The sequence below is a fragment of the Scomber scombrus genome, chromosome 12 (genome assembly GCF_963691925.1).
Source record: "Scomber scombrus chromosome 12, fScoSco1.1, whole genome shotgun sequence".
In the NCBI taxonomy this organism is placed as follows: Eukaryota; Metazoa; Chordata; class Actinopteri; order Scombriformes; family Scombridae; genus Scomber; species Scomber scombrus.
The window spans coordinates 7,106,860-7,130,207 of NC_084981.1; the positions used below are offsets into that span (position 1 = coordinate 7,106,860).

General features: G+C 42.8%; 1 protein-coding gene across 2 annotated transcripts; it reads left to right on the forward strand.

Annotated features, from left to right (window-relative positions):
- The first annotated feature begins 5 nt into the window (after positions 1–5).
- Positions 6–23,172, forward strand: marchf5 (membrane-associated ring finger (C3HC4) 5). 2 transcript variants are annotated; one of them, XM_062430642.1, is made up of 6 exons: positions 6–398; positions 10,528–10,730; positions 18,476–18,606; positions 18,674–18,875; positions 19,395–19,561; positions 20,748–23,172. In XM_062430642.1, exons 1-6 carry the CDS (start codon positions 355–357, stop codon positions 20,862–20,864), a joined length of 864 nt encoding a protein of 287 aa, XP_062286626.1. In that variant the 5' UTR covers positions 6–354; the 3' UTR covers positions 20,865–23,172. The 2 variants fall into 2 exon arrangements, with proteins under 2 accessions (XP_062286626.1, XP_062286627.1); XM_062430643.1 differs by having other exon boundaries at positions 18,692–18,875.
- Positions 23,173–23,348: the final 176 nt, after the last annotated feature.

Here is a 23,348-nt window from a genome sequence, read left to right on the forward strand (position 1 = left end):
AGAGACAAGCCAGTCAATGGAGTCAAGCGGTCACGGCGATGCTATAATATTAGTGACAGACTAGTCCGTAGCCGATGTAAAGAGGATTTTTACTAGAATAGATAGCTATTATTTAGACTGCCATGCCCGCGAAGGAATAGTTGTATGCTTAATCATTGGCTCCTTTGCAGCTAACGTGCCGTATCATCACAAAAGGCCTACGTAGCTAGCAGCTAGCTAGCAAGTGATTAAACAGCCAACAGCAGCTGCAGCGAATTAACAAGGCACGCCGTATTTAATGTTTTATCTGTAGAGCAAGCAGTCTGCTCTCCTAACGTGAAAGCATTTGTGGTTTTTTTGTGCTTCTCCACGATAATGGCGGAAGAGGGTGCGGTGGTCATGCAGCAGAATTTGGACAGGTGAGTTCAAGTTTATGGCTAACATGCTAATGACAGCTACAGCTACGTAGCCTCACGTAAAATCACGACCGCTGACAGAAATGAAGGAAAGTTAGCTTCGTTTTTGTGAAAAATATCAGAAACATGTCAACTTAAATACATGTTATGCCGACTAGTGTTTTTAAACTCTGCATTGGATTGCATTAATGTTAACCAGTGTATTCTTGCAGTGTTTCTACAGGACGTCCTCCACCTAGCTACTGTTGTCACTAAAAAGCTATAACAAGTTGCTGCGTTACGTAACTTTAACGCTTGCATTTTACTTTGAAATCATTCTGTTTAATGTTAAATATGTAGTTAAGGTGACACTGACCTTGTTACCCGTAAAACGAACTAAAGGTCATATGTGTCAACTTCCACTTTCCCTCCAAATATTAGGCCTGTTAAATATTGACCCTCACACCAGGAGACACGCTGTATTCAGTAACATTTCTGAACTTGTCACGTTCATAGTTAACTATGATTATGGCACAGAAAGAGTGAACTGTTGCTCATCTTCTGTTACATAGGAGACTGACTACAATTTCTATTTTAACACAGGTGTGCAGAGGATAGCCAAAACTTAAGTAATTCCTTAATTAGTTGATAAGATGCCTGAACTGGGTGTATGGACAGAGTTAGTGGCACTACACAGATTTGTACATGAGGTAAAATTATATTTAGTATACAGATTTGAATAATATCTTAAGTTGCTGACATATTTGGAAAAGTTATGAGAGGAAGTATGAGCAAGTTTCATATGTGTCACGAGCTAAGAACGTGACGATAATGAGAGAAACTAAACATAATATTTTGCGCTGTGAGTGATTTGTTCTCTCAAATGTGTGTTTTAGCTTCCGACACCTCAAACTTGATTTAAAAAGCGTCATGATGGGCACAAATTTATCATGCAAGCAACCAGCATCATGGAGGAAGAATGTGCAAAGGCAACAAACATGGCTTATCTAGAAACAACGTAAAAGAGAACAGGAGCCGGTGACTCTAAGGGAGCGCTGGGTTTTGTTCTACACCGTTGTGATGCTGCGGAGACGTCTGTCCACTGTTCTTCATCCTCATGTTCTAACAGAGCCTCAGTATCAATCTCCCAAATGTCTTTTTAAAAAAACTTTTTGTGATGTACATTTAATCAAACGTGTTCAGCTTTGCGTCATGCATTGAAACGTAGGAAAGCACTCAGGACAGTTTTGCATGGCAGAAAGCAGCATGCCATACTGAACATTTTCATGGTCATTTAGAGGGAGAATAAATTGTGACAGGTGGGAATTTTTTTTTAAACTAATTTATCAGCTATGTAGGGCTGTAATCACTTAATCTGCCAATTATTTTCTCAATTAGTCATATTATCTATGAAATGTCAGACAATAGTGAAAAATGTATAATTGTATAATCCCCCTCCAGCCCAAGGACAACACTTCAAAACCCAAAGATATTCTGTGTTTTCTGTCTTTTATGACAAAAAAAAGCATAAAATCGTCACATCTGAGAAACCGGAGGTTGCATTTCTTCCCATTGTTGCTTAAAAGAAAAACTTAACAATGATATGATTATCAGGATAGTTGCAGGGCTAAAACACATATGATCCTCCTCATTAGGTTTCATGGATGTCAGAGCACACAGTCAGAAGCTCTGCAGCTCCTCTGAGGCAGTGAGCAGTCCTGAACCTTGATCTGAGTGTAGTTGATCATGTTGGTCACATTAGATGTGAAGTCCAGACAGCACACTGCAGCCTGAGATGAATGTCTGAAAGGTTGCTCATTTTCAGTCTTTGTGATACTCAGCAGGTAATCCCTGTTGAATTCACACTCTGAGCAGCATTATTGTGCATTTGTGTTTGACTTCCTTCATCAGTTCAGCTGTGAACATTTCCACTGTTGTTTTTCACTTTGTCATGTAGCTTCTTGTTCATGCTGCTCTATAAGGAAATAGGAATGCACATTTTCACAGTGATAAAACACAATTTAAGAATCTAACCAATAAAATAATTTAACAAAAGGCTTCAGTGTGTGATGTCATGTAATATCTTGTCACACTGATCAGCCATACTATTGAGGCCAGCTCATAACTGTGTATGACAAAAATGATTTAGTACTGTTGATTGTTGGGGTTGGTCTGCTGTCCTGAAGGATTTTGTGTTTAAGCTTCGGTTTGTACGGGAGAAAAAAGTGGATAGCTTCATGTGATGGTCAAACTACACTAAATATGAGACCAAACTGAAAATGTGCCCCCTTTTTGTATTCATTAAATCGAGAATCGACTCTGAATTGAATCAGCAACCAGGAATGATAGTATCTAACTGGGAGATAAGTAGATTGTCCCAGGCCTATAAAATACATCCGTGTTTACTCTCCAGCAGTGTTCTTTTTCCCTGCCCTTGTTAGCATTGACATTGGCATGAAGGATTTTGTCTTGTGCACAAGGACACAAACAAAACAGGGACACACACATAAAATATCACTCCACAGTGTTACTAGTAGTGGTCCAAAACTCTACAAAACAACTCATTGACTCTCCTTAAAATTGTGGAGATGAGTAATTGAAGTAAGATAATCATTATGATCGGATCGGCAGGTGGTCAATAATAAGTTTAGTGTTTTTGGGCTTTCAGCATCTCTAATTTAAGTGTCTTCCAAGTAAAGAGGGAGCAGTACTTTAACCTCAGGCTAATTTCTGCTCAGCTTTATTCTGTGTATAGTTATAATATACCAAATGTTCTTAGATTCGTTAGCTGTTTCTAGGTCGAACAAAACCAGGGTGTCTGCTTTCCGAGCATCATCACGCTCCACGTCTGACCAGAATTTTCCATCTCATGTGTGAGAGGCAGCGAGCAGATGCTTCAACATTTGTTTCAAGCACGTTGGTGTGCCGTTTCCCCTCAAAATAGTCCCTGGCATTCGATAGCTTTTTACAGAGCGGACTAAAAGGCGTTTGTAGGCATTTGACACAGCACTTTGTGTCAATATTGAACTTTGGACTTTGAAACAATTTCCCAAGAACATGGTCCAGTAGCAGAAAAGAAAAGGAAGGGCACGGGAGCCTTTGTGAAACGTTCTTCGGCTGCGTGCTGCACGGCAGAGGCAACAACCCCGACGCTGTTTGAGGAGCCGATAGCAGGAAGATGTCATGTCCTCTCGCCCCTAGACAGTTGTGCACCCGGCCTCTATCGTGGGCAAACATGAGGCTCCACAGGCTCTTATCTGGGCCCGCCACAAGCAGCCAGCTGCCCCTGCAATGCAGCGTTTCAGATAGATGTGTGAGGGGGGACACATTTGTAAGTCTCGTCTGACCCTTTTTAATGGCCCTCACATTACCTCTTCGTTTTACTCTTGTCTTGTTTGTTGCCCAGATTGCTGACCGTCTCGCTGCCTGTATGAGCAGGTCTATAAATGTGCTGTGAGGGTAAACATAAGGGCTGAATGATTGACACAAGTCAGAAGTCACGGTTGAGCTCTGTAGTAATGATCTGTTGAAGTTTTGGTATGTCAAATCCACATTTATAGTTTTAATTTACTTGTTAAATATGAAATGTATAATTTAGAGCTTAGAGTTCAGCTGTGTGTCACTTTCAGCTGTTTTAATGTTTTATTTTTTTTTTGAAGACAACAACATGCAGCAAGTTATTGGTTATCACTTCTTACTGAGTGACTGATGTGTGATTTAGTCATTTATCTACCACCTATCATTTTAGGTAATTGGACTTATTCTCAAAGTAAATCAATAGCCGGTCAGGAGTTCACCTATCATTGCTTTACAACCTGCAGCACAGTGTGCACCAGTGACCTCACCTGACGGAGCCGCCTACTTCCTGTGTAGCCCTCCAACTAACTTGAAAGAGGATAAAACGGATCTAAACGCTCGGTTCTTCTGGGTCAGATCAAACGGATTGAATTCTGATAGTAAAACGAGTAATTTTGTGGGATTTATGATGCTCAGAAAAATGTATCTGCTGATTTACAGATGTCTCTTTCACACTTTAAGTGTATGGGGAAAACAGCGTCACATGATGTTGTAATTACACAGTTTGGCCAATATGTAAAATTGTTTCAAAGTCCGGCGCTGTTCCTCGGGGCTCGTTTCAGAATAAGAAGAAACTGCTTTTGTATTTTGGTGAAAAACACTGTAAACAAACATAACCCCACTGGGCTCCTCGAACTGAAGGCCGTCCTGTTCATTTTGTGAGTGTCAAACTCAGTGCCATCTGACCCCTCACACTCTTCACTTTGTGCATGTTTTCAAACTGCACATAGAAATCTTAAGATAAACACAAACATGTGAACTATGAAACGTGAGCCGAATCTAGTGACTTCTATAAGAAATTAAGCTTTGAATCAGTCCACTTTTATCCACCGCTCATCATATTCTTCTTCACTTTTGAAGCCAGCCGTTTGTGGGCCAATCAGAGCACAAACAAAAGCCTTTTTCTTGGATGTGTTCGTGTTAAAGCGACACAAAGGTCACAGCGCTGATATTGCTGGTTGGACAAGTACACACATTTGTTTTGGGTTCCCCTGAAGGTGTAATACAAGCTGGAGGCTCCTGTGTTAGTTGACTGTGGACAAACTTTACTTACCTGTTAATGACTGATAAACAGCATCAACACATCCTGAATCAGCTTCTTGAATTTAAAGTAGAATTTAAACTATTATATAATCTTTTAAATACATTGTACATGAAATAAGGGCTGAAATGTTTTTGTTTAGACTGCCAAAATGTTGTTTATTCAGATCTGGTTATTTTTGAGTTTGGAGTTGCTGTTTCTGTATTCGATTGCATAACATTGTAAGGACACCCTGTTATTTTTGTCGACCTCGTGGAAAAATGCCCGAGACTATAAAAATGTCACCCTGTCAGTCGGTCTTGCAATTGACAGTCACCAGTTTATCTGCCAAAGACCAATTTAACCAGCGGCTGACACTCGCTGACTTACACTCCGGTAATTGGATAAGATACTCCTCCAGGGTGGCAAACACCCTGGGGTGTTGTTTAACTGACTTGGACAAGACTAGTTTGTTATCAAGTGGAAGCAGTTCGACACGGAGAAGCCCCCTCAGGCCTTAACCTTCCTTTCAGATCTTTGCAGGCCAGAATCTGGTGTTCTTGTGCTCCGCCTTTTGTGCCGAGGAACCTCCAGTTTTCCCACAGTCATGTGACCCCCGCGGAGTGAAAGGAGCCTTTGTGGGGTGGCTTATGCGCTCCTTTAAGAACGGGAAGCCTGACTTGTGAGACGATGTGAAAGAAGCGGCGCTGTCACACTCATCTTTGTACACAAGTGTCAATCATAGCACCGTCCTGTATTCCTGTAGAGCCCACCACACCCAGACCCTGCTTTTTTCTGTCTGAGTCTTTATGATGCAGAACGGGAACCGCTCACATTGAACACATACAGTACAGGAACCTGAAAGTCAGTACAGGAACTCACAGATTTTTTTTGGGTACTCACATGAAACACGAAAATGTCGTTTCAGTTGTGTAAAAAAAAAAAAACTTCTCAATATCAGCAGTGTTAATTATTTAGAGCATTTTGTTGTATTAAATCACCAGAAAAAAAAAGAAGAAAAAAACCCCTGCCAAATCCATCGCTACAACCTCCAGTCTGTCACAGTCAACAGAGCGCAGCGTGAGAACGTTGTCGTCTGTGTCTCAGAGGAAGCACACGTGATATCATTCCCAACATCTGGGAGTCGTAGCAGCGAGGTTACTTACTAGTGTGGTTGGGAAAAAATTAGGTATTTAGATTAAAACAAACAAATGAGCAATGGACAAGGTTAAAATATTTAAATAACAAATAAAGGTATTTACTACTTACACTATAAAACAAACTACTTTAGCAGTGAACCAGATGTTTCTCTTGGCTCACTTTGCATTTCACATCACAAATATTGCAGCGAGCGTCTCTGCCATCAAGTTTGGAAAAGTGTAAGCGACCGTTTTCAGCTCGGCATCGCCCTAACTGTGTTGGACTTTAAAAAGATGTAGGTTTCGAGCAGCGGTAACACAGTCTCACTCTCTCTCTTTTTTTAACGTGTACTCTCTCACCCAGAGAGAGAGAGAGAGAGAGAGAGAGAGACACGAGCAATAAGCAGGAAACTAGGAGTTATTTTTCAAAATGCTCATAAGTAATCTTATCAGAAAAACCTGCTCTCAAGGTACCTAAATTTGGCTCCAATCCCTCTAACGTGAATAGTACCCAGTACCCAACCTGTCTGCACTCTTTGACTGTTAAAATGAGATCCACAGCCAAGGTGGGATCCGTGATGTCGGCCCACAGTCCTTCACCGCTGCCCGCTCTTTTGATCCCGGTAGCTTGAAGGAAGTAAAAAAAGGATAATACACCTCCGCTCACCTGCCCTTGAAGTTTCAAAGCAGTCGGTCAGCATTAGGTGGATTAAAGCTCACCGTGGAAACGGCAAAGTCCCACTCGGGTTTGCCCGTTCCACGTGAAAATAAGCTTTTGAGGTGGCGGGTCACCTTCCATAACCGCTGCTCAGATCTCATTTTCTTGAAGGGCATTTTCATGGAAACCTTCCAGATGTTTAAATCAGTGACGGGTAGAGGTGGCAGCTGGAGTAGCACCTTTCATGAATATGTTACTATATCTGGATTTATGATTGAAGATAGTTTTATTACTTCCATTGTTTTGACTGTTTTTCATTTTGAGTTTACAAGTCAAATCAATTTGAACTAGAGTTCTTTATGCAGGCAATCGTTTTGCAGCAGCAGCGTAGACTTATTAGGACAAGAGTTGTGTTAAACAGGGTTGAGGCGACAGTGAGTTGGAGATTAAGGTTTCACACAGAGGATAGCGTTTCGACGGTGTTGTATTAGGTCCTGTCATGCTGAGGGGCCGGGTTACAGGAACAGGACCCGGCGACTCTAAGGGAGCGCCGGGTTTTGTTCTACACCGTTGTGATGCTGCAGAGACGTCTGTCCACTGTTCTTCATCCTCATGTTCTAACACTGCCTCAGTATCAATCTCCCAAATGTCTTAAAGCCCCCAAACGTAGGACGCGGGGACCTTTTTTCAGCTTTTTTGTGTAAGCGCCAAAACTCATCTGCACTCTGTTCACAGGGCAATAGATGGTGATAACTGAATGATCACAAGCAGCTTTGTGCACGCTGCAGGTTCACACAGCTGACAGACGCACAGAGGAGGTGGGAGGTTATGGGGCGGACCCTGTGAGGACAGTAGACAGGAGCGTGAATGGAGGGGGTTAATGTTTCCTGTCACACTCAGATTCACCACCAAGTTGCCCATCCGCGTGTCACCCGAGCACCCCGACCCCGAAGGCTCCTCTCCTGCATCGTCATGTTTTATTCAGCACCGGGGGAGTATTGGAAAATCATCCATCGCAGGTGGACAGGCAGCAACCTGAGCAAATAATCCAAGTCGGCCATCCACAGTCTTTCACAGAGGGGGACTCGGGGTGTTGGGGGTGAAGGGGGGGGGGGGGGGGGGGACCTTGACCTCAGGACGATGATGACAGAGCAGCCAGAGATTTGACATACATTATTCAACCGCAGGAGGAGGAAGGTTGAAATATACATGCAGCTCTATGGGGATTCACTGAGTCAACTACTGAATAAATGCTGAAGCCAATGTGAAAGTGCTACTTAGGAAAGCCACCAACCTCTCCAAAAAAGCAAAAAATGAGTCTTCCATTTAAAAAAAAAAGAAGAGCCTTTTATGGGCATGTTTCCTCTCCTTGGCTGAATAATGTCTCAACAATGAGCCCTGGAGTTGAACAGCAGTACAACATACATTTTAGATTTAAACCATCTAAAATGAACCACCTTAAAAAAACAATGGATGATATCATAGGTATCTATACATGTTCATATCGTCCTCAGTCTCTATAGATTTCAAAGTAAATCAACATGCGAGTGAAACAGGTGAAGAACCAGACCACCGTACTGCAGATGCATTCAAAGGGTGCTGGCTTCATTCTGGGCATGGGTGTAGCAATAATGGCTACAGCTGATACCACAGTTGGATATTTCTGCCATTCGTGATGTGGTATGAAACATTTCCTACTTCCTATAGACAGTAAAAAGGCTGCTGGTTTCCTCCATTCCAGGCATACCTGTCTGTAACAGCAGGAAACGGTGTAGATGTCTTAGCAGTTAAGACTTAGTATAAAAACTTGAAAAGAGATTGTCCTGTTTAATACCTCTCAACCTGTCTTGAGTCCAGTTTTAAACCATAAAAGTGATAATTTATGCATACATACTGTTCTCTAGATTTAATTCACATTTATCTGCCAGCTTTTAAAAAAATCATTAGCACACGTCTTTATGTGACAAACACCCAAAGTGTACATGATCGCAACACGAGAAGAAAACAATCATGTCTATTACAGTCCGCCTCTCCTCGCTGAATTTATGCCAGGGATTTATAGGAGGTGTGTGCACACTAATCATTGTTTCATTCATCCAGCAAAATGCCAACTGTTCAGGCTTCAGTGTAATTATGAAAATGAGAACGTAAATGTCACAGAGGGATAGGCCGGCAAACGGGTCGACGGCGGATCCTCTCAGCAGCAGGCGAGTCTCAGAGTGAACCGAATGTGAACGAGGCTTTTTCTTCATTTCAGCAATAATCACACAAGCTGTAAAAAAAAAAAAAAAAAAAAGGAGAAAAAAAAGCACTTGTTTCATGAGCGCTGATAGAATCCCTGAGTCATAGTTTTGGAGGATGGCTCTGTGTCGCTGATCTTTTTCAAATCAATAATTCAGATCTAACCTGCGACTACTTTCACCGGCAGCTCACTGCTTAAATAAGAATGTCACCGGTCCAGATTCTTGAAGTTGGCCACACGCAGAGAGACACGGGGGCAGCCACCCTCCCAGCCAGCCGCACACTGCTGATTAATTATGGAAAAGCAATATAATGTCACAGTTGGAGATGTACTGTGGTAAGGTCAGGGAACTCGGATATCACATTACCCCCCAGATGTTGGACAGACACGAAGAGAAGAAAAGCAAGAGGGTGGTAGGGTGTTGTATTGTTCACAAAAGAAGGGGCCGATTTAATTGGAAGACTGTAGCAGCAGACAGGCCAAACATACTAATGACTCCATTTTTTGTGAAGGAGGCACAAGTTTGAGGAGGTGGACTCATACCCCCCCCCCCCCCTTTTTAAAGGGAGGAAGTATTTACTCTGAAGGTCTTTCAGTGTGTGTGGAAGGATACAATGTAGGAGGAGGATGTGTTGGGATACTTGTGGGCAGGAGGAAGAGGGGGGGTGTTAAAATATGGTTTGGCTTGAGGCCAGAACGCAGCATTTGTCTGGATGTCACACACAGGGGAGACTGTCTCCTCAGTTTGTCTGCACCCTCCTCCCCTCCTCCTTCCTGCTTTCACTGCACACCCAAACTGTGGTTTTTCAGAATATTTTGTTCACCTTCACAAGATTTCTCTGGTGAATTTAAGCTCACACAGCGATGTGATCAGCCCTGAAAGTCACTGTCAGAAGAATGAAGCTCAAACTAGAGGAAAAGCTAGCGGCCGTACTCGGTAAAAAGCAAGAATACGAGTTCAAGAGTAAAAAGGTTGTGATTATTTGGAATGTATCAGTCATAAGTGTTGTGTTTTGATAAGAAGAAGCGGTGTCTGCAGTTTTGATGTGAAATTCTTTCCTTGTGTCCAGATGGGAAGATGAAGGGCTTGTTTGTTTGAGCGAGAGTCAGCATCGAGGCGTTCCTGCGGTGCCGTCAGATATGCGTGACAAGCAAGTCAGCATCACAGCGCGTTCGCCTATAGGCTGCATGTATTGATCTTGGGCGATTTCATGCAGAGTCCACAATGATTCATGTGTGTATCTGACAGAGTTTTATCACTGGTGTTATCGTTATGAATCCCCGAAAGGTGAGAAATGGCCTCACCAACACTTTGCTCAACAAGAACTCCAAATAAATCTGATCCAAGCTGAAACCTTTGACTAACAAGCACAAAAACACAAAAGCATCACATTTTCATCTAATAACTATAAAAAGATTCATTCATTTAGGTATTTTTCTTCTAGTTATCAGGGTGTGTTTATTTTATTGTCGTCATCCTACCTGTGTGTGTGTGTGTGTGTGTGTGTTTGTTTTAGGAGCTGCTGGGTGTGCTTCGCCACAGACGAGGACGACCGCACAGCAGAGTGGGTGCGTCCGTGTCGCTGCCGTGGCTCCACCAAGTGGGTCCACCAGGCCTGCCTGCAGCGCTGGGTGGACGAGAAGCAGCGGGGCAACAGCACGGCGCGTGTGGCCTGCCCACAATGCAACGCAGAATACCTCATCGTCTTTCCCAAACTGGGTGGGTTACATCACACGGGCAGAGCCGCCGAAATGAGCTCGGAGGCTTAGAAATAACAAGATGACCTTGAAGAGGGACTAGCTCAGCTTCTAGTTACTGATCAGCATATTTCAGAGCAAGGTTTCTGTGCTGGTGGAAATGTGAAGGGGACAGATATTCTTTTTAATGAGAATTTCCAAGGTAAATCCGAGACTGCTCATACCTAGCTAGATTCTTGAACTAAGATTGTTTTTCCTGCTTATTAAAGGAGCAGTTTGTAGGATTTAGTAGCATTTGGCGGTGAGGTTATAGATTGCAACCAACTGAATACCCTTCCACTCCCCTTTCAATCATGTGTGAGAACCTAAACTTGCAAAAGTGCAAAAGGCTCTCTCTGGAGCCAGTGTTTGGTTTGTCCATTCTGGGCTACTGTAGAACATGGTGGTGCAACATGACAGTCTGGAAGTGGACCCGCTCCATCCGTGGAAGAGCTCCCTCTGTAGATATAAAGGGCTCATTCTAAGGTAATGGAAACACAACAACTGTTAGTTTCAGGTGATTATACAGAAGTTAAAATATACTTATGAATATTATATTCCATTTCTGCTAATATGTTCCCCATAATCTTTCACACTGGTCTTTTTATGTGACAGTTAGCAAAATTAAGATCTGGTATTATAAAAGAGTGAAAAATGGCCTTCCTGCTGGTTGTTGTAAAGCACTAAGACGCACTGAGAAACTGCCAGAAGTTTCCAACTCATAAATCTGAATTTAATTAGTTGTACTGTCAAAATGTCAGACAACTCTCATTTTCCACCATTTGTCAACAATGAAGCAGCATTATGGAGCAGCTTTCTATGTAAATAGACTGCTGAAGCTCCTCTGAGGGCACTCATAATAGTGGCTGCCTGTAACTGTACTCTAAGCTCTGAGAGCTAGTCAGTTTGTCTTGCCTGAGTGCATGTTTGTTTACTCCAGAGCCAGCATAGGTTCTGTGGTGATCTGGGTAAATATTTCCTTGAGCCTGATGAGGAACAGAAGGGTTCTCACTTGTTGTATGGATCAGCTCCTGGCTGATTGACCAGCAGCAGTTTACAGAAGCGGCTACCGCAATTATCCCGACACGTCAGAATGACGAGGGCTTCAGTTGTTCCCAAACACCAGCTATGACTCATCTAGTGAACAACAACAGGGCTTATTTGGCCAGAACCTGGTAGGTAGGCACTCTGGGTACAGCACAGACAATAACGTTGGTTTTATTCCTTCATAAAATCCACACTGCCAAATGTCAAAACCTGCACATATTAAGTTGAATACTGCACACCTGTCTCCAGATTACCCATCAGCCACTGGCCATTTCAACCTCAAAGAGAGACAAGTTGCAATTTGAGCCAGTAGCTGGCCCTAAGAAAATGTTAGTCTGCAGGATGGCTGGCTCTGCTGGTAAACAGGTTCATGTATATTTATAGGGACGAAGGCTGTGCTGTCACTCACGTTGGCACTATAAGCAGAAGGTTCAGCATGGCTTCTTTAGGCACTTCCTCCTCCTCATTCAATAACTCAACATATGTGTGTATCTACCTGTGAGAGTGATTATTGGCACTTAATATGTGTCTGTCATGCTCTTTCCTTTTTTACATTAAAGTTTGTGTTGATTGGCTCACACTTCCCAATAGGACTGTTAGTCACTGCTTTATTCATCCTCAAAGGCAGATATAAATAATCCTCTATAGCAGACACATAGGCCTCCACAACACATTGAAATGATGACATATTCAGCGATAATACATGATTCATTTAAAAGTAACACAAACTGAGAAACAACGTAATTAGTGAAAGATGCATCTAAACTAATGAGGACAGTTGACAAGGTTGTGTCAAGGTCACGATGAGGTGGTCCATCAAGTATATGAAGAATTGTGCATTCACAGCTTACGCACACCGAGTGTTTGATGTGCAGCTAAAGAATCACAGTAGGATGTAATCGATGTATACCGAAGCACAAAGGAGCGTGAGTGGTTCAATGAAATTGAGGTGAAGCCATGCCTGACCAGTTGCCAAGCAACATGGTAAAAAGAAGTACTGTATGCTACATTGGAACAAATTTTCTCACAATCCACACTTCATATTCATCCTGCTCATGTGGTTTTATTAATCCAAACAGATTACTGTGTTTTAAAAAAGGGATTCATTTGATTTTAATGTATATTCAGTTAATTGAAGACCAAATAATTATGGAAACTCAAGCAAATTTTAATCCAGATCAATTCTAATAGAGTTCAAGAACACTTATTTGACTTATTTTTTTCCACGACTATGTTTGTGTTATCTAATGTTGTCGTCTCACTCACATGCTCCAGCTTTAAGACACATTATGAATCGAGTCTCTGTTACTCATAGCAGCTTTTGAAGTCATGCATCATGTAGACATAATGTGTCAGTGTTGTCTTGCAGTGCAGCACATCGTTATGTCTTTTCTTTTGCGGTTAGTTATTCTAGGCAGCCCTATTCCTCTTTTTTTTTTTTTTTTTAACAACAGCCAGCGAGGAGTTTTTCTTCAGAAGGTAAAATGTTTACCCCAAAGCTCATCAGCTCCTCACACCCACTCCAAACTCACTGTTCCAACGCTCCAGCGGTTTCGCCAACAGCACAAAACGCTGTGATGGATGGGCCGGTGGTTTATTTTGAAGGGGAACTTCCTCTTTACTCCGGCTGATCTGCTGAGTAATGGTGCCCTCGGAGAATGATACAGCAGGCTTTCTGACACCATCACTCATCCTTTATTTAGACATATATATATATAGAGAGAGATAGAGGCCTGTGATACCTCAGATTCAGATGTGTGTAACTTTCTTTAGTTTCTCTTCAGTTTAGTCGACAGCCTGAGGAGATGTGTGGGAGGATGCTGCACATCACGACTGACTGCCTGTTGTCAGTTTAGCATTTTTCTAAGTGAGAGGAGGCCTGGTAAGGTTCAGCAGGATCCTTTGGGAATCAGTGGGATATCTATCTTGTGTTTAAAAAAAAAAAAAAAGAGGGATTTATTTAGTAAGCCCTAAAGAGGGGGTAGTGAGCTGAGGAGGTAGGATATAATACTTGGAGATTAGGATGGAGCTGCGAGAGCGCTAACCTTTATTGCCACCTGTTCCCACTTCCTGTTAATGTTCCTGTTCCTGTTAGACAGAGAGAGCACTGTCAGGAGCTTCGGTTGATTGTTGACTTTAAACCTCTTAATCAAGCCATGTGATCACTTCAGTCACGGATAGAGGAAATTATATCATGTAGTTGCAGGATTTGTCTGTTAATCAACCATGATTCAGAGATTCATCCTATTTTTTTTAATTGAAAAAAGAATCCACTTTCCATCCAGCAGCTGAATGTGTCTGAACAGGAAGCGGATATGCAGAGAGTCTGTTGAGTTTACCTGAGAGGCTCATCCTCATCTACAGGGAAAAGTGTCTTTCTTTTTTTCTTTTCCTAATCCCATTAGCGAGTGTCAGACAGAGGTGGTGAGGGAGCCGTGCAGAGATGCTGGATGTGTCTGGAAGAGAGAGAAAGAGAGAGAGAGAGGGGAGCAGGAGTGAAATTGGGTCACGCAACGAGCCGACGGAGCAGCTCCATCAAAGACCGACAGAGCAGCAAAAATAGGAGAGAAGGGAAAAGCGGAGTGACGCCACCGCTCTGCTGATGAATCCATGAAATCACAGCTGTCCTTCAGTGTTTCCTCATGACTTTTAACATCCCATTCACACATCATTAGAGCTCGGCCGGGTGACGGTGACGTTTCTAGACCATACAGAGCAGGATGTGCATCAGGCACGATCCGTCCCAGCAGAGCTCAGCATGCAGACGTTGCATGCTGATTTGCTAATTTTGAATTTCTGGCACTGAATGTACCAGACGTGGACTCTCACATTTGCAAATAACATGTCGGTAATGCATTTAATCTCCTTTTTAGAATACCACATATGCAAGTTATTCTGTCAGGGTCAAATGAATTATTAGTAGAGCAGAGACTTGTATTTGTAAGCTTCTATATTCTGTATTACTACTATTTCAGCCTTAAATTTAAAGGGTATATTGTGTTGTATAGTTTTCTACCATCAGAGGAGTTCTAGTCCCTGCTGCAGGATATGCTGGGCGATAGTGCACTTCAAAGTAGGAGGAGAGGAGAATTGTCTGTTTTGCTGCATCATTGCTGCAGTGTGTCTTTGCCGTTATTCCAACCCTGCATTCCTTACTTTAAAAAAAAGAAAAGAAGTTTAAACACAGATAATATCTTCCATCTTTTTTAGTGTAATTTTTGGTGGCTTGGTTGCACAGGCTGTGGTATTTAAAAGCAGCTTTAATTCACCCTCAGACTAATATTTCACTGCTCGGTGACACTAGATTTCAGTCTGGGTGATAAAGGCTAAACTGTGGACAGGTAGAGACGAGGGGAGCGCTGCCGCAGTAGTTATTTCTCAGGGTTACTGCTGAGGCCAGTTAATTTCTGCAGGCTTGACAGGCATTACTCATGGTCGGCTCGTGGGTGGGGACCTCCACATGTCGCCGATCAGATTGGGGGTCGATTTAGAGCCGCGGATCACCGTCGCTATTAACCCAGGTTTTGATTGTTTTCACTGAATTCTGGCACGGAAGCTAGCGAGACTGCAACCCACAAAAAGGAGGGTAGCTTTTTTTTTTTTCTCCTTTTTTTCCGATGCTCCTCTGGCCGTATTCCCTCCAGCACCTGCTGCAGAGCCAAAGCCAGCCTATCATGCTAATTTGACTGGCAATATAACTCCCGAGGATGGCGTGTCCTTGCCGCTCCTCCTTCACCGACGCTTTGCCTAGAGAGTAAACAAGCCAGCTGGAGCAGCGTGCCAGCATGCGTGCCCACCACTGAGGAACTGCAATTGCACTTTTCCCCCCTCTTTCTCTCTCACTCTCTCTCCTTTACTTTCTCCTCACCTCCCTCCTTTTTAATTATCTTAATTACAGAATCTGCTTCCCCTCACCGAAATGAATTGCTCAGCTCTCCATCCTTGCCAGCAGACCATTAAGGGGTGACCCAGTTCCCTCCGGCCCGCAATGGTGTAATGCTTAGGCAGGGAGAAAGCGGAAGAGATTCCAACACTGTCATCAAAATATGCCACATTAATGCACTCGAGCGGTCCGAGATCAATCGGGCCGGCAGACGCAGGTGCAGTAAAAACGTAGCTCTGGGCAGCTTCAAAAAGGCTGGCAGCCGACGAGACGGAGCCACCGTGTTTATAACTACTTGAGAAAGAAGTGTGATGTTTCTGTTGTGTGTCAAGTAGTTTAAAAAAAAAAAAAAAAAGAAGTGCTTCTTGCTTGCTGAGTTTCTTCCTCAACAAGTGGCTCGTAGAGAAAGACCCTTTTTTTAGATGTGCGGTCTAAACTGGGAGCTTGTATACTGCTAAATGTCTTCAGCCGCTCACAGTGGCTGAATTGTATACTAACTCGTGGCAAGTGCTTATGTGTAGCAGCCTCACGGTGGCCTGACTGTACAAACAGCTCAATAAAGTCTGTCTTATGTCCAAAACTGTAAGAAACCCACAACCCCCAGAAATAACCAGCGAGCCTCTAAATTATTTTCGGAAGCTGCTTCTGTTTTTACACGAGATGTGTAGGCTCATGAAAACGTCCATTTAAAGATGTTCCATTTTGGTTTCACCGCCTCAGTTTCCTCTGCAGGACTCATTAAAAACGAATGCACTCAGGTGTGTCCGTTTGTTTTAAATCCGTCCACTTCCTCAATGATGATTTGGAGACGGATCTGCAGTTCTGCCAGTAATCCTCCCTCCTCCTCCTCCTCCTCCACCTGCAGCAGGTGTCTTTACCCTCTTTTTTTTTTTTAAGCAATGGTAGCTCTGCATGCTCTCACAAGGACAACGCGGTTCCTACTCGACAGCGGCCCCCGTAGCGCTAAACGAACAGGATAATATATTTATCAATCTGCTGCTGACACGCTCAGAGGGGAAAGTGTTCTTGAACCAAGTCCCGCTTTCACAACCACCGATGACTCAGCTACTTTGAACGCCACTTCACTGCCTCCTTTCTCAATTCGACAGGACATGTGTCAAAATCACTGCTTTAAAAACGTGTCACTCATCTCCAGAGAGTTGCATTCGTTTAGAAAGCTGGCTCAGATGACCTTTAAATCACTTCTATAAATATGTGGACAGATAAACCGTGATCATATGTATCAAGAAAAAGAGTTTGAACAGCTCTAACTGCAGTTAAAAAGCTCCAGAAAATGTGGCAAGTATTCCTCTATAACATTAAATATATTTATTCTTAATGTTATTTAGTTTAATTGACATTCATTGACTCTTGGTGCTTTGGCAATAGTATTTTTGTGACATTCAATACCAATAAAAGCAAATTAGAAATAAGCGACAATTAAAGTTAAAATTCGGTAAACTGTGTTAGTTATTTCATTTGAATTTAACACTCCTGATTGGTGGGTATGAGCTTGTCCAACCATGCCCCAACCACTACAAACCAGTGAGAACATTTACATCAAAAATAATAATTATAGAAATATTTCATATAAAATAACTGTTCCTCCTCTGTCAGAACATTTTGTGTCCACTACAGTAAAAAAAAAAAAGAGTGAAGTCAGACTCTGTGGATCTTTCTGGGAGTCTGGAAGTTGGTTCCACTGCAGCATGCTGAGGCCCGCTGGTGTGTTCTGTGCTCAGTCCCTGTGGTGGCGTCCCCCCCCCCACACACACACACACACACACACACACACACACTCTACTCTCCTCCTCCCACTGACTGCTGGGTTATTAATAGGATGCGGATGGCTCTGTCTGAGTGAGGAAATCAGGTTGCCTTCCTGTAAATATTGCATGATTTCCCTCGAGTCAGCCCGGAATTCCAGAGCATAGAATTATTTTTTTTAAACTTTTTTTCAAATTTATTTTTTAAATTTATTTTTTAGGTCCCCCACTCCCGATGTCAAAGAGGGACTTAACTGCTCGGAAGGCCAGTTTGGTCTCCAGATTAATCCTCATTACATGACTGACGAGCCCTCGACTCAGTTCTTTTTAATCTGGGTATAACCTGTCTGTGAAGCATACAGGCGCTGAAATTAACACCCATCAAGCGGGTACATTTCCCGTTTGGCGAGTAAATCTCAGAAGACATTCCACCACACTGCTGGATAAACTTACCAAAAAATACTCATGTAATAAAAGAACACTCAAGATGGTGCCGCAAAACTTCAGGAGCACTTGAGAATACATGATTATCTTCCTATTATTGGTGGATTTCTTTTTTTTTTTAAGTAGTCCCCTCCTGGTGTTGCTTACAGTTTACACCAACATACCTGCTCTTACAGTTAGTGTGGAGGAAGTTAATTTTCACACATCTGCATTGTTGTCATTTTTCCTTTGTGCTCTGGAGGGACTGCCTAACCACATGATGTCTATTCCGCCTGAGCTTCCTTATGTCTTCACTTGTTTCACTCTCACTCATGATTCATCGTAAGCAGCCTGCAGCCACTAAAGGAAAAGGCGCGGTCACAGGTCCAGTGTTGCGGGTAAATTCCTGAGTCACTTTACCTGCCAGCTTCACTTTTTTACATAACAGTGGAACATGCTAGGAATGGAGACTTCCTCCAGAGAGCGATGAGACCTTCAGGTTCAGGTTCCAGCGTTGTTTTAACGGAAAGTTTTTGTGCCCAGATTCTATCAAAACAAGCCAATAAGAAGGAAGCAGTGTTCCTAACAGTGTGCGTTTGTCTCCTCCAGGGCCCGTGGTTTACGTGCTGGACCTGGCAGACCGGCTCATCTCTAAGGCGGGCCCCTTCGCCGCCGCCGGCATCATGGTGGGCTCCATCTACTGGACCGCCGTCACCTACGGAGCCGTCACCGTCATGCAGGTCTCAGAGGTTTTTTGTGCTCCTCCATTACTTCGTTCTAAAAGTGAATCAGCCTGACTCCTAACAGTCCCCCTCTGCTCTCCAGGTGGTGGGCCATAAGGAGGGCCTGGACGTCATGGAGCGGGCCGACCCTCTGTTCCTGCTCATCGGCCTGCCCACCATCCCCGTCATGCTGATCCTGGGTAAGATGATCCGCTGGGAGGATTACGTGCTGCGCCTGTGGAGGAAGTACTCCAACAAACTGCAGATCCTCAACAGCATCTTCCCAGGTCAGGACACACCCAGCACCCACACACTCATCTTTCCTTTAAAACGTTACATTAATCAGTTCATATGATGCCGTCCTTTCTTTTTTAAATGTTGATCTTACTCAGTTTTTCCTTTTCATGGCGAGCCGACGTGAATAGAAGCAGCAGCCTGCACAGCTGGAGAATGCTGTCAAATGAACAAGACAGATATTCAAAAGCATAAACAAATACTTGCTCTGCAGAGCAGTTTTATAATATCATAAATCCATTCAAGCCAGAGGTAGTTTGAAAATGGATCCAGACAATGAGTCAGAAGCTTTATTATTACAACCAGCTGTGATGTGAAACAGTGGATCCAGTGTTAGTTACTCTGCACTACTGTTTGTGATGAGCAACTGCGGCTTATTGATTTGAATCATCGTAGTACGCACTAACTCTGTGCAACTTTCTGAAATGAACATAAAACAGCAGGAGAGGGTTCTGTTAGAATCGATCAGCTCATCCTGTCACTAAATGAAACCGTGTTGTGTGTCTCTGCAGGGATTGGCTGCCCGGTCCCCCGCATCCCGGCGGAGGCGAGCCCGCTAGCAGACCACGTGTCAGCGACCCGGATCCTGTGCGGCGCCCTGGTGTTCCCCACCATCGCCACCATCGTGGGAAAGCTCATGTTCAGCAGCGTAAACTCCAACCTGCAGAGGACCATCCTGGTGGGTACACACACACACACACACACACACACACACATTTATATAACATAGAGCTAAATATATACACGAGCGTGTCTTGTGAATGAAGGTACCACAGAATGGGTGAATACATGATCCCAGTTTAGCTCGCGTGCTAGTATATGGAGAAGCCCCTACATACCAGCACACCTACCGGTGACGGCAGCAAGGTAACCAGAGTGGCCCATGTGACCCCGACTGCTGCGATACCTCTGAACACTGTGTCCTCGTCCTCTCAGCTGTCTGACTGACAGAGAGGCTGCTGCCCACTGAAAGAGGACAGAGGAGGAGTGCAGCTGCAGCGTTACATTCAGCTGTCATACAGAGAGGAACAAAAGAGTTCACCAGTCCAGAGGCATCAACCATCAGCCTGCCGGTTAAGACATTTACCAACATAGTTTAATGTGGCTTCAATGCAGCTGTCAAATCCAGGTGGAAATGTCTCCATAAAAGGAGAAATATCATTTTAAAAAATGAATCATGAGCTGCATTTTTAACCCTTACATACTGATCATTATTCTAACTCATAATTAGTCTCTACACCAATTCACATTTATAAATACTCCATCAGTCATAAAAATAGCAAAAAATAGGCCACACATGTAAATTTGCATATTAAAATGTTTTTAAAAAGAGGCATTTTATTTTCTATTTTTGTATACTGTGGGTCACAATAGGAAAAGTCCAGCTAAAAGAAATGTGTATATGGTGTTTTTACAGCTATCAAATGTAAAGGTGACTGAAATGTGACCCTGATGTAAGGTTTAATCTCAGTTTAATTTCACTAGTAGTTTGGATTTGTTTTCTAATTACACAAAAACTAAAATGAACCTCCAAAAATCGTTTAAAAAAAAAACAGTAAATCAACTATAAATATTCTTCAGCCTAATTAAAAAAAAGAACATAAGAGCTATTACAATGCGGAAGGAACCAACCATAATGTTAGATAGAAATCTGCTTTTACAGATGAGTAAATGTTCTATAATATCCTGTAGTGATAGCTGGACAATAAGTGACTCTGCAGTTTATTATGGGATGGTAAGTGTTGGCGTATGTGTGAGTCAGCACAGAAATGATTTTATTTTAAGCTGTAAGTGGGGTAAAGGAAAAAAAAAAGAAGCTTTGCAGTGTATTTAAACATCCCATCAACACTGTTCTCTCTCCACAGGGAGGCATTGCCTTCGTGGCCATTAAGGGGGCGTTTAAGGTCTACTTCAAACAGCAGCAGTACCTGAGGCAAGCCCACCGCAAGATCCTCAACTTCCCAGAGCAGGAGGAAGCCTGAGGAAGGCACGGGCAGTCCGGAGGGAGGACGGGCCGGAAGAAGAAGAAGAAGAAGAAGAACCACACACCTCTGCTGGAGGGGTGAGGAGGAGGATGAGGAGGGGTGGGGTGATGGTGGTGAAGATGAACTGTCAGTCTCTGAGCAAAGAAAGTGCTGGTGAAACAGACTTTAAGAATCAGCGTCAAAAGCCATCATCATCATCATCATCATCAACATCGTCATGTACTCCTCTACTACCGCCTCTCCAACACCTCCTCACCCCTTCTGTTCTGGAGTGATTCATTACACCGCCGCTGACATTCACGCAAGAATTCCCACCGCCGCCACCACCACACAACGTTTTTAAAATGTTTTTTGACGCTTCGATAAGGAGGAGACGGATAAGCCGTGTGGACACACAAGGAGCGCAAACACACACACACACAAATCTTTCCCAAGAACTGGAGGGAGGATGTTTGAACAATCACAACTAATACTTATTGTAGACTTATTGTATTTTAAGAAGAGAAGATGCGGGGCATGTGTAATTAGAAAGTTTTATAATAAGAAGAATAAATGACGGTTTTATAATGTTTATTTTGCAGATTTGAGACGTCCCCTTGTGCCAGCGTGTTAGGGGTTTCTATTGAATGACGAATAATTTCAGTGTATGGAATGTATTAAATAAATAAATGTGTTTGACAGTTGTGAATTATAATGCAGTACCATTAACTACGAGCAGGACGCCACTAAAGGTTCTCCAGTAACACACTGACCACTGCTCATGAGTTGAAGTAGAGGTGTGTGTGTTTTATTCATGGGTGTTTTTAATCTCTCTGTTCTCTTGCCTTGGCAGTGTTCTCGTTGATTCTATAGCTTTATCTCGATTCTTTAAAATGCTCTCGTGATGTTTTTTAAAAGCATCATCTGCCATCATCACCCCCCCCCCCCCCCTTCTCTTCCCCCGCGCAGGAGGAGCCCGTCGTCTCTATCAGATGTCCGAGGTGGACGATGCGCTCAGATCTTTTTGCAGTAAAAAAAAAAAACTTTATGTGAATTGCACACAAAGCTCGATGCAGCACTGTGCTGGAAGTTGATGAACTTTTACTTTTTTTGGACTTAGTGTGGGGATTCTTTTTTCTTTTCTCCCCCTCACAAGTGATGGGATTGTTGCTGCAGTCCAGCTCAGTCTGTGGCTGTGTGGGTAATTACCAGGCAGACATGAGTGAAACTTGGACTCAGGCAATTGGAAATGAGTCATTGGAGCATTTTGGCAGAACTTTTGTGCAAATTAGAGGGTCAGTTCACCCCAAATGACAAAAAGAACATATTTTCCCACTTCAGTTTGGAGATATCTGTGTGGGAGTTCTGCCTCCACCACTCAGCTGAGAATGAAAGGAATTTGGCAGCATTGAAAATGACCTTTTTAAATAAAAATGTTAAATAAAAAAAAATCCATATTTAAAATGTAATGAAATTTGGAGCTACTTTTTTAACAAAGTTGTTACCAAGACATGTAGACAGTAAAATCTAAGAGTGGTACAACATTTCTGGAAGTCATGTTAGTTAAAAAATAATGATTTGAGCATTACATGCATATGCTAAAAAAAATGCACAAATAACAAATCTGCCTTTTTCTAATGTAGGTGAACTGATCCTTTTTTCCTATAGCTCCTGATGAGCAGGTTGGCACCTTGCATGGCAGCCTCTGCAATCAGTGTGTGTGTGTGTGTGTGTAAATGGGTGAATGTCGGCATGTGTTGTAAAGTGCTTTGAGTGGTCGATAAGACTAAAGGCGCTATATAAATGCAGTCCGTTTAAACATAGCCATAAATAGTAAGTAATAGAACTAAATTGAGAGCATGATTTGCAGTTTCACCTTTTTTTCCCCATGTGGCAAATGTTTGTGTTCACAGAGCAAAAGAAAAAACTGAACCATAAACAAAAACACTCAGTATGTGACTTCCTGTGAACGGGCATGACTTCAAACTGACCACTCTGCATATTTAACCCCGCACGTAGAAAAACTGTGCCTGCTTTTCCAGGTGTCCGCCTCCTCCTCCTCTCTCTGCTCTATCCCTCTACATTCACTGTAAAGTCTCCACTCCGCCAAAAAAGAGACAAGTGAAGCTAAAAGTGTGAAACTGTGCTGTACAGACATATTGCTTCTGACTATTACCGAGTCACATGGTATCAGTTCTGTGAATAAATGTATTTTTCCAATGATTTTTGTGGCTGTGCGTCTTTCCATCAGAAACACACGCTGTTTCCCATCAGTTGTTTATTCATTAGAAACATACAGGAGACAATAAAAAGAACAAACTCAAAAACTCTGGTATCTCCGGCCCATGAACCCAACCAGTTGATAAATCTTTTTTTAATTTTTTAATATATATATTTATATATATTGCCACTAAAGACATCCTGAAATGAAAAACACGCTTCAGATTTTTCTAAATGTAAACCACTCACTAGTTCATTCACAAGGTAAACGGTTGCGTGGCC

What these genes read in the sequence shown, in the direction of transcription:
- marchf5 (XM_062430642.1), top strand. Translation starts at nt 355, where the DNA reads ATGGCGGAAGAGGGTGCGGTGGTCATGCAGCAGAATTTGGACAG. An exon ending in ATGCAGCAGAATTTGGACAG is followed by an intron (nt 399 to 10,527) that starts GTGAGTTCAAGT and finishes TGTTTGTTTTAG; the next exon opens with GAGCTGCTGGGTGTGCTTCG. An exon ending in ACCTGCAGAGGACCATCCTG is followed by an intron (nt 19,562 to 20,747) that starts GTGGGTACACAC and finishes CTCTCTCCACAG; the next exon opens with GGAGGCATTGCCTTCGTGGC.